The sequence below is a fragment of the Berghia stephanieae genome, chromosome 6, assembly GCF_034508935.2.
Source record: "Berghia stephanieae isolate SIO BIC M18660-M18661 chromosome 6, UCSD_Bste_1.3, whole genome shotgun sequence".
Lineage (NCBI taxonomy): Eukaryota > Metazoa > Mollusca > Gastropoda > Nudibranchia > Aeolidiidae > Berghia > Berghia stephanieae.
In genome coordinates, this window is record NC_088365.1 from 9,615,818 (window position 1) to 9,634,146 (window position 18,329).

Consider the following 18,329-nt stretch of genomic DNA (forward strand, 5'->3'; position numbering starts at 1 on the left):
AATTTTCTCCCAAGATAATTCTTATCAGATCTTCTTTTTTTTTTTTTCTGAATTTTTTTTCTTTTTCTGGATTGGCCAAATCGTACTAAGTACCGTACTGGTTGGCAGCTATGGATTTAGAAGGAAAAAACTATCATCTCCAAAAACTTAACTATACATTTGACTGTTTCCTTCTCAGCAAGGACATCTGGCCTGGGCCAGGACAAAAAAAAACAAGTACACTTGAGCACGGAAATCTCGAACATTTCGGGACCGGCCCTATCTGATCGAGATTCCGTGTTGAGTATTTTACAGAGGATATTAGGGAGGTAAATGTGGGTGGTCTTGATAAAAGTCATATTATTCAATTTCCTTTTCTGGGCCATCTTTTACAAAATTACGAAGAGAGTTTTCACTGGTATTGCGTTAAGTGCGTGAGTCTTGTCTTGTTCAATTCAGAAATGGAATGACAATTCCTACTGTGTGTGCTTGATAAAAAAGACAAAGCCAGCATATCACATTGGGATTACACACTCAGCACAAGGCGTCATTACCTAAAAATCACTACTATATCACTATCACTCCTCACTTAACACTCTCACGCTCCTCCCTCACACTCATAGCAGGCTAAAGAGAGATGGAGGGCATGGCTCTCACCCCACCCCTAATTGTTTGTATCATATTAATACGTAACAGTTACTGCCTAAGGCAATCACTGCCTTGTTAGTGCTAGTCTCCCGTCCCAACGACACTGGTCATTTTGCTATGGTACTGGCACCTCAGATTAAGTACCATAAAGTGAGGTAACGATGGAGTGATGGGCGGTGTGCGTAAGACACTGGTCAAACTTGCTTCACAATTCCCTCTCAGTTCAGCAGCACACACACATAATATATGCCACAGACATAACACATTAACTGACACTAAGTGCTACGAGGAGAGCAATGGCATCTTTCGTTTGCGTTCAATGCAAACAATTCGCCCAAAAAAATTCAACGGACCGCAAGAGAATGTCCAGTTTGTTCGAGATTTCTGTGTTGGTCCCGGAAAGTGTTCGAGATTTTCCTGTTGCCAATACTAACGAAATAGAGGGATTAAAATGGGGAATTGTACCAAGTTTGAGATTTCCGTGATTTCCTTGCTCGAGTGTATTCTCATTCCAAGACAAAGATAGAAAACAAGTTGGAAAACAGATATAGGGGGATAGAAGACAATAAGTACCACCCTGCCCCACCCATAACAGAGACATACACAATCCCTCAGATAACCTGCAGGGATATGTTTCATTTTTGAAAGAAAACACATCACGCATATGACTGTTACTGTTTCCCACACAAAGAGGTCTCTATCTAGGACAAAACCGTCACTTCACTCTAGGACAAGACAGAAAGCCACAGACGAAGAGACAGCAAAATAGGGGGATAGAAGACCCAACCTGTAGCCCCAACCACCATCAACTGCTAGTTTATATTTTAAAGTTTGAAAAGGCAGTTGAAAATCAGTCCGTTTTGATTGGGGATTGAGGCTTAGACCCACTGCCAATTATGAACTCCTCCAACCCAACAGAAGAAGGAAGCCAAAGCAGTTTGCCTGCCAAGCTCCTGCTCGCTGCTATACATTGGCAAAACATTACCTAATTTTAATTGGAAAACGTATACTTCATTTTGGTAGATTATAATGACAGCCCCCCCCCACTTGTCAAAAAGTCTTGAAAAAGGCTTATTGATTAAGGTCTCATACTTTTTGACAAGTTAGAAGTCATGTCAATCATGAAACAAGATGCAGAAGTTTTTCAACCAAAATTAAATAAATAGGTTTGTTGTGCTGCTGCTTTCATGATGACCATAGAGTACAAAATAAATATTCTTAAAAGTCATGCTTCAGAGGAAGTAAATGTTTATTCTGGTAACAAAATGGCCTTATATATTCTATACGTATATGTAAACAAAAAAAATGCCAAGCGAGCATCATGTCATGTGCCTGAAGAATAATACAACAATGAGTCAAAAGTCTCAGGTAACCCATTTTAGACTGACTACACTTTTATGGAATTAAGCTTGGTGTGACGAGTCTGAGCAAATGGTTTAGAACAGCATGATGTTGAGCAGAACTTTTCGCGATTCCTCAATCATATTCTGTGTCCAAATTCTTTCTTATCGGATTCATTATCTTTTCCCATCCAGCTCCAAGTGGGTTTTGTGTGTGAATATTAAATGCAATGAAAATCTTATGACTTATATGAAGGGTATGGTTATCACTTTGAAAAAAGTCTCAATCATGTAAAATGGGAATGGAGTTAAGATTTCAAACCGAAATAAGAATAGTATAAATTTTTTTATATAAAAAAAAAAAACACTGTTTATTTAGCTGGAACGACACAGCAGTTCAATTTCAAATGTTTGATATTTCATTTATGATCGAAATAACGATGTGGAGTGTTTCATTTAAATAAATGGTTTGATTGAAAGTACAATATTTTGTTTCAACATTACACGCTGTCATTCTATGATGAGAGCATTGATTCAACAGCCTTGACAATGCATGAGGCGCTGATACCATATTTGTCCAAAAGCTCCGCACTTTTCCCACTACGTGGAATCTCTGGGACGTACAAACGCTTGACCACAATGTTGGGATGTCCACTGACAGCTCCAGCCACAGCTTCTCCGATACCACCTAGAAATAAATATGGATTATAACGATAGAATCATTTTACCCTAAATTTCAGCAAGATAATTAATCAGTCAAAAAGACAATCTAATTTATGAGATTCTGTAATTATAAACTATCGTATAAGGCATCTAAAGGATAATTCATATTAAGCCTTTAGTAAGATAAGATAAAATAAGATGTCATCTTTGTCTCTTGGGTGAAAAGATTTCTCCCATATTTACCCCTAACTATGATTGATAGTTGTAAAGAATGTCACAGCACTAGCAAAACTTTCAAGTCATGTAAGTGCCAAAAATATGGAATATGATTGGACATCCAAAGGATAAGACATCACATTTAATGCACAAGACGAAGTAATACAAAGGGGACTAGTTACTAGTTCAGAAAACAAGAGGATCTTAAGAGCATCCTGTGTGTTAGTTTCTATTTTTTATTTATTTAAGGGTTTTACGGCGCTCGTAACACATAAGGTCATATCAGCGCCTGTAAAAAGGAAGAAAACGTGATAGTAATAAGTTCTAGAATTACAATTAAAGGTAAGACAAAGGGGAATTGGTTCAAATAGGAAACAGATGTCCATTCCAAGAGCACACTATCAAAGTACTTAGTTTGAGATCACCTAAAAGTCTCATCCAGACACAAGCACAGATCCCATTAAGAGGAACACACTCAAATGTTTACAAATCATATGTAAAAATGAAAAGAGTAACAGTACATAACAGAGAGATGATTTACAAGGAAAAAAATATCATATCCCAAAACTATAACTATACATTCGACTATTTCCCTCTCAGCCAAGGACTCCGATCAAAGTCAGGACAGACAAAACCAAGTAATCTCATTCCAAGACAAAGACAGAAAACAACTGGAAAACAGATAAGAGGGGATAGAAGACACAGAAAGTACCTCCCTGCCCGCTATGGGAGGTAGGAACCCCGCCCAGCCTGTGTGTTAGTCTTAGATCACTAAAAAATAAACACCAGTACAGGATTCCTGCCTAGTAGGACACTCAAAAATGTTCCATATTTCAAAAGCAAGTCAAATAAAAAAATAATTCACAAAAAGACAAATATACATTTGACTGTCATCAGTCAGGGCAGAGGTATAACCCAGAAATCTCATTCTACAACAAGGAGGCAACAGATACAGAGGGGTAAAAGACATCAAAAGTTGACTCCCTTCCCTGGACTCCCATCAAGTGAACTGGCAACGGTGACGGGTATGGATATATAAAGAATGGTTGTGATTACAATACAACTGCCTGCACAATCATAAGGAATTTAAAACGATCATTGAGTTCAAGGCATATACACACAGTAACACTCACCCTCAGCATAATGATCTTCAACAGTGATGATCTTTCCACCAGTTGCTTGAGCACATTCAATGATGGTGGCACCGTCAATGGGTTTGATGGTGAATGGGTCCACAACTCGAATGTTGATACCATTGCCACTAAGGGTGTCAGCAGCTTTCAGTGCCTCGTACAATGTAACACATGACCCAATGACTGTCACTTTGTCATTGTTGGATTGTTTTACAATCTGTGATGATAAATTAAATATTTCTTAATTCTTACAAAACAGTATCGAAAATTTGAAAAAAAATAAAACTACTATTTTTTCTATTCTTTTTGGGGTTTTTCAAGGATATTAAAAAAAACAAAGTAAGTTAACAGTGGGACATTGAATACAATTTTTTGATCACTTCAATTCTCGTGCATAGGCACTCATGACAGCTTTTATTTTCCTTGTGCCTAAATGATGAATACAGCACTAAGGTAGCTGATGGGCATGTATGTCCATGATGAAAGTAAAGATGTTTTCAAGCAAAGGCTAATATATTATTTCTAATGTATGGTTCCAGGATTAAGCTGAGCAATGGGTTGGACATATTGGACATTTCCAGGGTTCAAAAAAAGGTTGGCCTTGCAGTACTTTTAAACGCCTGAATAAATCAATAATTATTGTTTAAATCCACAAACCTTAGCTTTCCCAATCTCAAACGGTTCCTCATTTTCATAGATAACAGGAACATTAGGTCGGCTGGTACGGATGAAACACACACCCTTTGTGTTTGCAGCGAGTTCCACAGCTCTCTCCGTGGACACAGCATCAGAGGGGTAGAAGACGGTGGAACCAGGAATGGTACGGAACATGGCCAGGTCTTCAAGCGCCATCTGGGACGGACCATCCTCACCTTAAATAAAATGTTGAAAATATTTCTCATTAAAAAAAAATTGTTTAATTCAGAAATGATCAGAATGAGAATGGCAACAACAACAATCAGTGATGGTGATGTTGATAATAAGAATAGTAGTAGTAGTAGTAGTAGTAGTAGTAGTAGTAGTAGTAGTAGTAGTAGTAGTAGTAGTAATAGTAGTAGTAGTAGTAGTAGTAGTAGTAGTAGTAGTAGTAGTAGTAGTAGTAGTAATGGCAGTGGGTGGCAGCAACAGCAGTAGTGGTGGTGCTAACATAAGAAGTAGTGGTCGTCGACATAATAAGAGCAACAGCAGCAGTAGAAATAATGCACACTTGTACTGCTCCAGTATCTTAATCGAATAGTCTTTGATATCATATAATGATTTGATTAGAAGTTTATCTTTATAATCAAGTATCTTATTCATATTTGCTTTTGTTTTAAAGGGCTTTACGGTGTTTGCAACACATTTGTTGTTTGTGTTTATTGTTTTTAAGGGTTTTACAACGCTTGCAACACATTAAGGTCATATCAGAAAAATATCTCTCCCAAAACTGTAACTATACATTTGACTTTTTCCCTCCCAGCTAGGGTATCTGGCCAAAACCAAGTCATCTCATTCCAAGACAAAGACATGAAACCATGTTGGAAAACAAATATAGAGGGATACAAGACGGAGTAAGTACCTCCCTGCCCACTATGGGAAGACACAGTAAGTTCCTCCCTGCTCACTATGGGAGGTCAGGAACCCCACCCAGTTATTTATATCTTTTAAAAAAGAGGTTATCACAATATTTGTTCTGTTCAAATGAGCCGTTCATGAATAAATTATAAAGCAAGAGCATGCATTGCAGCTTTCATGCGGCCTTACCAATGGAAACGCCCGCGTGAGATCCTACAAAGTTGACGTTAGTTTGAGAAATGGCTCCCATGCGAATCTGGTCAAAAGCTCTGGTAAAGAAAGCAGCAAAGGTGCTGACAAAGACTATAGTACGATCTCTAGTGGCACAACCAATTCCAACGCCAACAAGATTTTGTTCAGCAATAAAACACTCGATGAAACGATCTGGGAATGCATCCTGTGGACATTTTCAAAAAAATATGTCAGAGCTGTAGTGACATCATAGCTAAACAATTGTTTTTTTAACAATCAAATTGGTTAAAACATACAATGACATTCATTTCGTCTTTGACTTTAAAATAAACTGTTCATGTAATCATCTTATCACTCTCAACAATATTCTCAATAGAGCAATAGAAAAATACAAACTGCACATTGAACACCATTTTTTATATTGAACTCTAACCTTTGGTGCACAGCTGTCAGCTTTTCAAACATAAAATAAGGAACGCCCATTTGGCCTGGGATGAGGGGACGACGGAACAAATCCGCTTTTAACGGAACGGTTGGCAGCTATGTTTGGTGTAATGATAATTGTTCACCTAATTACGATCTTCAGTTTTGCAACCAAAAAAACGCTCGTTGAAAGTCTCGTTGTATAAATCTATTCACTCAACCTACTCTTCATTAAAATTGGAAAGTCAACAGACCCAAGGTAAAGAATCCTCCTAATTCTGATTATGGTAAAGTAAGTAAATTAGATACACCTACAGTTGCTAGTTGATTCCTCATGATCTCAACCAAAATCTTAAATAGCAAGGCAATTATCTAAAACTTTCTAATGAATTTATTACCAACAAAAAATACTATTTATTTTTCAACACATTTTTTTCATCTCATTGCTATTAGTTTTAATTCTGATTGGGATATAGTAAGATATATTTACAGGCTCTGAGTCATCATAACCTCTACTAAAATCTTTCATAGCTAGGAAGCCATCTAAAATTCCTTATAAAATTATTAATTACTAGAAAATAAGATAAAAAAAAAAACCACAGATATTATTTCTTAAAACAGTTTAACAAAAATTAACTTCTCAAAATAATTTGTTATGATTACAGATTACACCGACTTACTTTGTATTTCAATGAAAAAGTGGAGTTCTTGGTATCTCCATCCATGGCTACAACGTGAGAGTTGTCCTTTCCAAGTTTGACAAGGGCTGTACCATATGCGAGGCGAGTAGCCACCTACATGAATGCACAAACAATTCATTGACATCAAGCCAATGACGTAAAACTTGTATTTTTTAATGACTAAAACGAATATGTATCAGTGACATTTCTCCCAACACAGAAAAGTGGATAAGTCAAGAATTATAATATGTCAGTATTAGTTATGCTTTCAAGAAAGACCCATAACATTTTTTACTCTTAATTATTAGATTTTCAGATGCTGATTTAAACATTTACATTGCAATTACCAGCAAGCAACATTTTCCTTCTATTATTATTTTTTCAAATAGTCAACTGTCACAGAAATATAACAGAAAAAATTTGTTGAGCAAACAAATTTATTCATGATGGAATTTTTGATTTGTTGGGGCAATAAAAAAAAATCATTCTTCATAAATCTACCAGTTGTTCTGTGGAGACAACCACCGTTACAGATATGCTGTAAAACTCACACAAATAATAATTTAAAAAAAAAAAAACAAGCTTACGTTTTCCCCAAGTTTGTAGGCAGGAGCTTGAGACAATTTAGCAGACAGGTTGATTGGCCCAACATCATTGCTGGGTTGCTGTGGGATGACACTGTGAGGCCCTGAGTTTTTGATGTTCTCTTTGATGGCTTTAAGTGCCTCCTCTGATTTAGCACCGATGGGCTTCCCATGCCAGTTGTCCTGATCAGAGATTCCTGAATTATATAATAGAGAATGTTTTAACGTTTTTAAATTTTCAAACACCCCCCCCCCCCCCCACCTTGTTTTTTTTCTTTTTATACTGTTCATTAACGGAATGCTCAGGCTCTTGGAAAAGGACATAAAGTTACAACAAAAAGGACAAAATATTTAAAGGGGGAGAGGGAAATAAAGCAGTCAGCAAAAGCTGACTGGTCCACTGTGGGAAGCAAGAATTTCCATTCAGTCAAATGAAAAATGAAAATGCTGTACTTTAAATATCCATATTGTCGATAATCTTTGACGGTAAAAAGAAATTTCACATACCTGGGATTCCATAACCTTTGAATGTTTTTGCCAAGATACAAGTAGGTTTCTCCTTGACCTGAGAGGCTTCATAGAAAGCTCTGCACAGAGCTTCAACATCATGACCCTCCACAACAGTTGTGTGCCATCTGAATGAAACAAAAAAAAATGTTAATGGTTTAATCAAATCGATGTATAGAGAAAATAAGATTACGACAAAAGTAAAATATATGCAACACTAGATAAACATAGCTTTTCCTTTAAATTATCTTAATCTTGAGAAGTCCTTTAAAACCTCGAGGCCATTTGAGGGCTCTGTAAATGAGGTGGATGGAACAGACATAACTCTCTCCTTACTAACTATAGGAAAATCCCCACATTCGTTAGGATACGACTAACTTTTCTCTCATTCAGACCATTTTTGCACACTACAAAATTTGGGAAAAAAATTGTTGTCACAGTTATGAGAACTTGATGCCGTGTTGTATAGATTGTTTTGCTGAATAAAAGTATGTAAACCTTATACTTATTCCTTTTGAGTCGATTTTTATGTTGGATGGGGAAGACACTTTGAATAAAATCCAGAAAATGGTCGGTAAGGAGAGAGAAAAGTGCATAAAAATAGTACTGGGATGAAAGAAATAAAAACGTGGCAAAGACGGGAATTGAATTTGCATCTCAATTCAATAGGTGAGCACCCTCTGGTTGGTTCCCAGTTGTAAATGATTGCTACCATATGGATACATTGCTGGATTATTGCAAAGCATTTCACCACATCTAATGTATCAGAATCAGTTACCTCACCATTGCAGGGCATATTCAAGATCTCTATGGGGCAAAGAAGGCCGATTGGGGGAGGCTAATATTGAAAAATGCAAATTGTAAAATTACTTCAATGTAATCAGAGTTAAGTTCATTTTAAAATAAGAAAAAAGAAAAGAAAATAAATGCAAAAATGTTCCTGCATAAATTACTTGAACAAACACTTTAGTATTGCCCTACACATTTGGTAATTTTAAACTTTTAAACCAGTTTATAAATATAAGAAAATGAACCCTAAGAATTGACACTCCCTTCCGTAATCATTCATGAATACATTAGCCTTGTATATTTAGAACTACTCAAGACTATAATTTAGAAAGTGATTTTCTAAAACTTTCAGTCTTCTCTCCATTCAGTGACATGCAAGCAGCCCATATTGATGTTAAAATAAGGTTTAACCTTAAAGAAAAGAACAGGTCACAAGATAAAGCAAGGATATAATTCACAAACGTAACAACAAAACTAAAACTATTATTTTGGAAAGCTGCTCTATTATTGCATTAATTTTGCCACATCTATCCAGCTATACAGCAAACCTCAAATGCCATCACTTTAATGATGAGCAGATAACATAAAATTATCAGTAAAATTCTAATCCATACCAACACATAAACTAAAACCTTTGAAAGACATGAGAGTACAAGAAGGTTTTACTCTATTATCATTAAAATCAGCGTTAATCATAAAACATACAAGTGTGAGGAGGGGGGGCGGGGGGGGTGTATGTCAGCTAGCTCAATATGTTGAAGGATGAAGACAGGATCTCGAGTCGTACTCTGAAGACAATAAGGTTTAAAGAAGATAACTGGAGGCAAATAGGCAAAGCATTTGGGATTCTTATTTACCCAACTCTGTTGTGCTCATTGACAAAGTTCATATTTTTAAAAAATAAATTAGCCAGAAAACTCCAAACAATCGAACTATATTTGAAGTAGAAGATTTCTGGCCAAAACGATAAAAAAGACTTAGAACAAAGATTTCACGGAACCAGATATATTGGAGACATACAGTTGTAGCTATATGCATCCACAGGGGTAAAAAAGCAATTCGACTCACCCAAAAGCTTCCAGTCTGGCCTGATAGACTTCCATCTCATGGCCCAGACTGGTGGCTTGACTCTGGCCAAGGCGGTTGATGTCAAAGATGGCCACAAGATTGTCAAGTTTGTAGTGGCTAGCAAAAGCAAGAGCCTCCCAGATGGATCCCTCTGCACTCTCTCCATCTCCGATCAGACAGTATACACGGTAGCTGAAATTTTTGTTTTACACAAATAACATTAAAAAAGCTTTGTGTTTTACCAAACTTTTTAAAAATTACAATATATTTATGGTTACAATACAAATCTAAACAAAACAAAAAGTATATTGATATATTTCAGATTCTGAATTTGAATGTCACTCAAAGTCCTGAGTATTTGTATTCGAAGGCAGATTACTGTTGTTTAAAGCATAAGCTCTTGTATCATTTTTAAAATTCCAAACATTTCCATTGTGATTATACTACTAAATCAGAATCAATGGTAGATCTACAAAAATTATTTAGTAGAAAGCCAAGGGTGAAAATAGAAGTTGATTACCAAGGCAATACAAAAGTCGTCAAGATTGACAGCATGACCATTCTATTTAACAAAGCCCCTGAGCCAACATGTTCCTATTTGCAGGTCTGATAACTAAATGAACTACACACGGTATACAGTTATGTAAAATACTCTCCTGTTCTACATGCCTGATCAATCATACCAACACAAACAACTATATAACCTTAAACATATAAACTATAAATTTTATAGTCTTGATCGAGAGAATATAGTGAGAATTAATTACCCAACAGGCAGTTTAAAAACAAGCAAAAAAAAAAAAAAACAGATAACCCAACATTGTCAACTTCAATCATTCTGTTTATAAATAACCAGCTATATTTGGCCAGTCTTGAAGGAATGTCTGATATCCTGTTTTAACTCACTGACTGCCATGACCGACACGTCTCGGTTTTTTTTTCATTCTAAGCCTGACTGCCAAGACCGAACCCCCTCGGTTTCATACTTTGCTATTTATTATCTGTATTCACCGAACAGTATCGGCCATGGCAGTTTGCCGATGTCGTAGTTTGCGACTTTCGCTTTGTTTTCATACCAAACATGATCGGGTACTTTGTACTGTTGACATTTTTTACTAGCACGAATAGTACTCGATAAACTGACTTCTTTTCCGTGATTTTCAACCATGGCAGAAAGAACAAGAAGAAACGTATTTGATGCTTTTCAAGCCCCAAATCCTTATATTTCTAGTAGCGAAGATTTTGATGAGCCAGACATGTGTTTTAGTAATGATAATGACAGTGACTTTGTTCCTGAGCATTCTAGTAGTGGTAAAAAGAGACAACGAAGGGCCGTAAGTAGCAGTTCTAGTACTAGTAGTACAAGCTATTCTGATTCAGACTTGGACATTCCAGGTCCATCAACTTCTAATTCTAGAAAGAGAAGGAGACCAAATGCCTCTCATGGCTCTACATCAATCAATCCTTTATCTAATTCACCTGATGATGGTGGTGATAACCCCACTGCTGACTCTGATAATGAGGAAATACGGGAACTTGTCCGAGATGCAGCCGGCTGGCTCGAAGGGTTTGCTGGTTTACCTGATATTCCTGAATTCAATGGCAATCCTGGACTTACATTTCCCATTGATGATGATATTACTCCAATAGACATTTATAACAAAATCATAACAAAGGATTTGATCAAACATTTCAAAGCCCAAACCAACCGATTTGCTCAGCAGAGCATTGCTGCCAAAACCAATCTTGCACCGAATAGTTGTCTCGCGAAGTGGAAGACAGCTTCTGTAGATGACATTGAAGGTTTTCTTCTTCTATTTCAACATATGTCAGTTGTTCATAAACATGTTATAGATGAATATTGGTCTACCAGAGAGATTCTTCATTCACCGTTCGCCAAAAATATTATGTCGCGTAACCGTTTTCAAGCTTTATCGAAGATGATTCATGTAAATGACAACGCCAACTATGTGCTTCCGACAGAGCCAGGGCATGATCCACTTTTTAAAATTAGACCATTTTATGAGCATTTACAAAGAACATTTACAGCTTTATGTGTTCCAGACAAAAACATTGCAATTGATGAAGCTGTGTGCGGATGGAGGGGAAGCTGCGGTTCAAAATTTATATCAAGGACAAGCCAGTGTCGCGGGGGATCAAACTGTACATGTTGGCCGATAGTAAAAGTGCTTATGTCTACACCTTTGAGATTTATGCTGGTGAAGAAAATGTTTCGAATAAACCACATGATGTTTGTCTGCGCCTCCTTCAGCCACTTTTGGACAAAGGCTATCACCTGTACGTGGACAACTATTACTGCGCTCCCCCGCTTGCTGATGAACTTGTCGCACGGAAAACAATGATGATAGGGACGTGTAGATCCAATAGAAAGGGCTTTCCAAAGGATCTAGCAGATAGAAAGCTTGCAGTTGGAGAGGTCTGTTACAGACAAAAAAAATTAGCTTGTTGCTTTGAAATGGAAAGACAAAAGAGATGTGTATATGTTGTCGACGATTCATGACCCCACCCAACAGAGTGAAACCACGACCCGCCATGGAACTAGAACAAAACCTAATGTGATTATTGATTACACTAAGAACATGTGTGCAACAGATAGAAGTGATCAACTCCATTCATATGTTCCTTTGCGCGCAGAAGAACTGCCAAATGGTGGAAGAAGTTGTTCGTTCACCTCTACGTACTATCCGTTGTTCAAGCTCACATTCTGTTCAATAAGGTACTGCAGATAAAAGGAAAAGCAAGGTGGAAACTACACGACTTCATTTTGAACTTGGCAGACCAACTTACAATTGAGTACAAACGTAAACAGGCAATCAAACTACGTGTCAGTACTTCTGACATTGCCACCACTTCGGCTTCACCCGTCGTAAGCTCCATGAATCGTCTTGTCGAACGACATTTCCCTGAACCGCTGCCAGCAACCAGCAAAAAGATACCTAGAAGGTCATGCAAAGTATGTACAGACAGGGCTAAGGCAGATCAGAACAGAGATCGTACATCGAGAAAACGACAAGAAACAAAGTATTGGTGCCCTGATTGTAAGGTCCCGTTGTGCGTTGACAATTCGTGTTTCAAGGATTTTCACACCAAGCAAAATTATTTGTAATTTTTTAGGGAAACATTCACCAAATCATATTTTTTTTGTTTCTTATATTATTGTTATTATGTTGTTGCTTGGTTTCTGTAAAGAAAACAATTATATTATAGATATTTAGACAGTAAGACAGTCCGAGGAAGAGTTATAGTTATACCCTTTAAAAAAATTCTCGTTTTTGGCAATAAACACCCTATTTTCAAAAAAACATTGTAAAATCCAGAATAAAGCTACATGAAATTCAATGGCATCATTTGAAAGAACAACTAAAACAGGTTTGTTTGCTTTTTAAAGTGTTTTATTATCTTAAAAAGTGTGGTCATTATGATTTTTGGAGTAACATGCCGGAACCTCTGGCAGTCAAGGGAATTCCATTTTCGAAACCTGTGGCAGTCAGTGAGTTAATAGGTCAAAAACCTAATGATTAATTGGTTGTTATAAACATCCTTTACGTAGACCTGTGAATGAGCTCTATAAAAATTGACTGAAACTGAAACTCTTCTTCGTAATTCGTCGTAGCGGTAAAATCCAAAGAATCAAAATGAAAGGTAAACAGCAAGCTCACTTGAGCAAAGCAATGGCAGAAACTAATTTGTGCGGGAATCAATTAGGCTAATTACCATTGTTCCTTATAATTAGGTACTCAATCAGTGAAGAAACTTAGAAATGGTTAACCAGTTTGTTTACAACATGAGGCAATCGAGATGTGCTTGTAGCAATCATTTAACTTGATTTGAAGGTGTCTACATAACGAACTTCCGGTGTTCGAATTTATCTTTTTCATACTTTTTCCTGTCCTTCAAGTAAATGTGGTCAATTTTGGCCTTGACGCAACAGTGAAATTTATCGCTCGGCGGCTCAGTTAAAATTGGCTACGACAGGTTTGGAAAGTGAAAAAATAATTTCACAAAGACTGTGTGAAAATACACTGGGATGTGTTCAGACAGCAATTCTAAAAAGCATCGCTTAACCTTGGCAATATATCCATCGTTAATATAAACAGCCAATGAGCTATGCGTGGCGCTGTGGAATATTCCTAATTAACTTTACATTCATTTGACTACGATTCATGAATTCTTTCTTCCCTTATATTTGAATTTGACGAATTGACTGATTTCAGTTAATTGACTGAGAATTTACAGGTAAATTACGTTATCTCAAGACTTCAAATATATACGAAACAAGATACAGTATTGAATTGTTTGTCTTCTTTGAAAATGTTGTAGATTATTCTTTATAATTCATTTACACTCACCTTGCTTTATCAAAATATTTCCCAGTGTACGCCATACCTGCGGCACAGCTGAGACCTTGGCCCAGGGACCCAGTGGCAACATCTACAAAATTCAATCGCTGAAATTAATTATAAAATTGTTAAAACAAAACCACAAATTAAAAAATGCATTCTATGCAAAGCCTTGTTCTGTTCAGCACACAAAGTCAGTATTTATCAGAGTTGATGGTGAAAATAAAAATGAAAAAGAAGGAAAATTTTGACTAATTGTAAGGCACACATTTACAGCACGAATCCCCACTTTCAAAGCAATTGAGATGATAAAGTATCATTGATACTATATAGCTAACTTTTGAAGAGTGGGAACTGCACCTATTTGTACCACCACATATGATCAAGTCTCTCACAACCAGTACATTTGATTGGACGACATGTAATTTTTTGAAAGGATAAAATTCTTCCTCTGACCTCAAAATCATGGGTTTCCGCTGATCCAGATTAAAACCATCAGCACTGATTCATATTAATCTTATAATCTTAAAAAATAAATTATTTTAAAATGAAAATGGTCTAATATTACATTACACAACAATTTCTAATTAACGTTGTCAAAACATTTTAATGATTTTAAAACTAACCATATATATAGCAGGCAAACACATAATATATGGGTTCAACCTAAATCTTCAGAGTTCACAAATTTGGTCCATTTTCAATCATGGTGAACTCGAGAGAGTTAATGATATCTTGCAGTCTTGTCATGGTCTCAGACACTCTTTTCCTGTTATACACGAAAACGCTCATAAGATCCGACTTTCTTTAGTCACTTGATTTGCTCAGGCTTAAGACAAGAAAATCTTTTACTAGGCTAGTGAAGGACTAAATTTGATCACTGTCCATAAGAACAGGACCTGCAACCCTCTATCTGCATGCTTTTTTTTCAGTTCTGATGATCAAATATGAAATTGGTTAACAAGATGACATTCTTAATGTTAAACAGTTACAAAAAAATGGGACTTTTTATTTTCAGTTCAAAATTCAATTGCGACCACGATTCAACTCATTCTTAGAAAAATCATCACTTCAAATAGTTTGATTTCTTGCCTCCAGAAGGCAGGGGAACCCCACCCTTACAACCAAATATTAAAATAATATCCAACACCACCTGCATGCACTTTGAAGGGATTAATTAGGCACACAGTGTATTAATTGGCCATAAAGGATGATAGCGAAATACATAGCCCCGGGATGCATAATATACTAGAACATCACATGTCTGTAATTTCATTTACTGGAATAACACAGAAAATGTTATCCACGGGCAAGTCCTGTCAGCTCAGCTATCACAAAAGAAAAGAAAAAGAAAAGGAAAATTGAACATTCTAAAAGGTCTCAAGTCAGATTTTATTTTAAAGCAGGAACATTTCGTGGTTTCCCCAGAACGCACATTTCATTATAAATGAAGTGGAGCAATATGGCCTCATTTATGACAATACTAGTAAATTATAGTATTAACATATAAATCATTCTATAAAAAGGAAAACATTGTTAAAGAACTAATAAACATGGATAACTTCCTTGTAATCAGACTGTTTACAATGATTTTTTAAATATATGTATTGATACTACAGAGGGCATGGACCCAAAGCTGAAGATAATAGCAGAGGACTTGAAATAGCAGAAATTTGAGACCCGTGGACAATACACAATTCTTACTGGAGTAGGATGTCCTTCAAGATCAGATGACAGTTTGCGTAGATCAAGTAACTTTGATGTGGGAAAAAGTCCAGCCTCAGCCCATGCTGCATACAGAATAGGGGCAGCATGACCCTTGGACAAGACAAATCTGTCGTTATTTGGACCTCTGGGTTCTGACACTGAGTAACGCATTGTGTTGAAGAACAAGACAGACATCACTTCTGCTGCTGAGCAACATGATGTTGGATGCCTGTAAATAGAATATTTCTTTTTTTTAATAAAACATCTTATAGATTGTATTAAAATTTGGCAACATTTATAATATTTTAAACAACGGTTTTTAAGGTCCAGTCAACTTGCTGAAAATTCTTGTAGCACAGCTTCGACATAGGAACCATGCTTTCCATTCCGAGAAATATCTCAGTCCCAACTTCTAAAAGTTACCACCTCAAAATCCACTTTCGGTGAAAAAGCTTTTCATTCATAGCTCCACGCCTATGGAATGCACTTAGTCCTCTGACAAAGTCCTGTGAAAATTTATCATCTTTCAGGAAATGTCTGAAGACTGAGTTGTTCCGGGAGGCTTATTTTTCATAAAATAGATGTTTTGATTTTGTTTTTTGTATGCATGCTTATTATGTATCATGTAGTGCCGTGATTTTTAATTTTGTTGTTTTAAACATTTTTATTTTTATTATGTAAAGCGCCTCTGAGCACGATTAACGTTGATGTTTGGGTGCTATATAAATTCATTATTTACCATTTACTAAATAATCCTTTAATATCCCTCCAACAATATAATGTGCCTTTGTTGTCTAGAGGTGAAACACTTGGCTGTATGTCCTTAATTTGAGTCCCATTGAAGTCGCCAACAAAACCGGGTCTGTCACCCGATCAAAAGTATTCAAACACTGAGAAGTACTCCCACACCGGATCAGGATGCCAGATTTTATTTTGTGGCCGCAACCAGAGCGGGACGTCACGAGATAAGATCTTTTCACTCGATATATGCCAGAATGGCTTTTGATATTCCATCGAGGAGACCAAAATGCTAAGCATAATGTTTTGCTAATGCTTACTGGTGATATTTGATTTCTATGAAAGGCTTAACATTATCATAGCCAATACTGTTTTATGTTGTTTTTAGAAAATAATTACGAAGATATTAGAATCTTTTGAATGATTGTTCCCTTCAAATATAAAAATATTAGATCTTGTTCCATTACTATGTTTTATGAAACCTCACTTTTTATTGATATGAACAGCTTGGGAAGCCTTCCGAAAGCTCCTCGTGCTAAGGGAAATAACCCAAATTTTTCCTGGAGTAGGAAAAACAAATACCCTAATACTTTTACTAAGACATAACTAACCCTTATAGAAAAAAAAAAAAAAAACAACAACCTAGATCTAGGACTGCTTTCAAGAGCGTTCCAATGGAACTGAGTTTTTTTCTTATAATTATGATTTTCTATTTTTGTGGCCCTTCCTATACCGGTGTTTTAAGTTTAATTTTAGGGTTTTATTATCTATGAGGGCAACTTTCGCAACTTAACTCTAACATTTCGCAACCTAACTCTAACATGTAAAATTTAAAGGCCAGTCAGAGATACAGTGTCAACTCAATCATTGTGTGACTTCAGTAAATTGTCAATCCCAATATCAATATAAAGAGTAGAAATGTTCAAAAGTCAAACAACTTAAAAGGAAATCAGCGTATTGAAAATAAGGGACATTTACTTTTACTGTCATAACAATAACGTGCTTTCCGGCCGGCGTCCATAGTCCACGTGAGAGACGGGGCCCTACCTAGCACTTGCACACCTTGAAATCGTTTTAGGCCTTGTTTATTTACTTGAAGGCAATTATCTAGTTCTACAAAGACCACCATCTATATCAGTTAACTCAAAATCCACTTGTGCAATATGTGTTTGAAAATTGGCGTGAACGGCTCTTTTGCGTGTGCAAAAACTTTCCAAAAGATCTGACCTCGAAAGAAGTTCAATTCATAACTTACCCAGAGTTACTGGCATTCGTCGATTCAATGCTATGAATTCGCAGCTTGTTTGCAATATCTTTCAAGGTCTGAATTTGCTTACTGTCTGGTCTATGGTAGTTACTCATGACTATTTTTTAACGAATCTAATGCAAAAGACAATAATAAATCAAAATATCACGATCTTCGCTTGGGAATCCTGTGCCTCGGTTTCAGTTCTTGTCCTCCCTCAGTCCCCAACTCGCAAGCAGGGTTGCCAGATTATTTTTCAACAAAATGCCAGGGGAAGACTCAAAAAATGCCAAAACCACTCAAAAAAATGCCAAAGTCTGTTGACTTCCCACCCCCACTAAGAAAACTACTCACTTTTGATAGACAATTTACTATCATATCCTGGTGGCTTGCGTGTTTTCTTTTCTTTTTCTTTTTTTTCTTTTTTTTTTTTTGAATTATACTAAATTTCCTGTTGGGGTAATTTTTTACCTACTGACTACTAAGTGGAGTGCTAAACCA

The 18,329-nt window shown here is 36.4% G+C and overlaps 1 protein-coding gene across 1 annotated transcript; it reads right to left on the reverse strand.

Moving 5' to 3' along the window:
• Positions 1-1,858: 1,858 nt before the first annotated feature.
• On the reverse strand, positions 1,859-18,089 carry LOC144974463 (transketolase-like protein 2). Its single transcript, XM_078917348.1, has 11 exons — positions 17,838-18,089; positions 15,842-16,073; positions 14,147-14,244; positions 9,777-9,968; positions 7,920-8,047; positions 7,416-7,609; positions 6,829-6,942; positions 5,723-5,930; positions 4,637-4,851; positions 3,980-4,196; positions 1,859-2,655 (listed from the first exon to the last, which is right to left on the reverse strand). Exons 1-11 carry the CDS (start codon positions 17,942-17,944, stop codon positions 2,483-2,485), a joined length of 1,878 nt encoding a protein of 625 aa, XP_078773474.1. The 5' UTR covers positions 17,945-18,089; the 3' UTR covers positions 1,859-2,482.
• Positions 18,090-18,329: the final 240 nt, after the last annotated feature.

Coding starts and splice junctions, on each gene's coding strand:
- LOC144974463 (XM_078917348.1), bottom strand. CDS start 17,944: ATGAGTAACTACCATAGACCAGACAGTAAGCAAATTCAGACCTTGAAA. Junction 16,074..17,837: donor ACGAATGCCAGTAACTCTGG/GTAAGTTATGAA, acceptor TTCTATTTACAG/GCATCCAACATCATGTTGCT. Junction 7,610..7,919: donor CAAAGGTTATGGAATCCCAG/GTATGTGAAATT, acceptor TATATAATTCAG/GAATCTCTGATCAGGACAAC.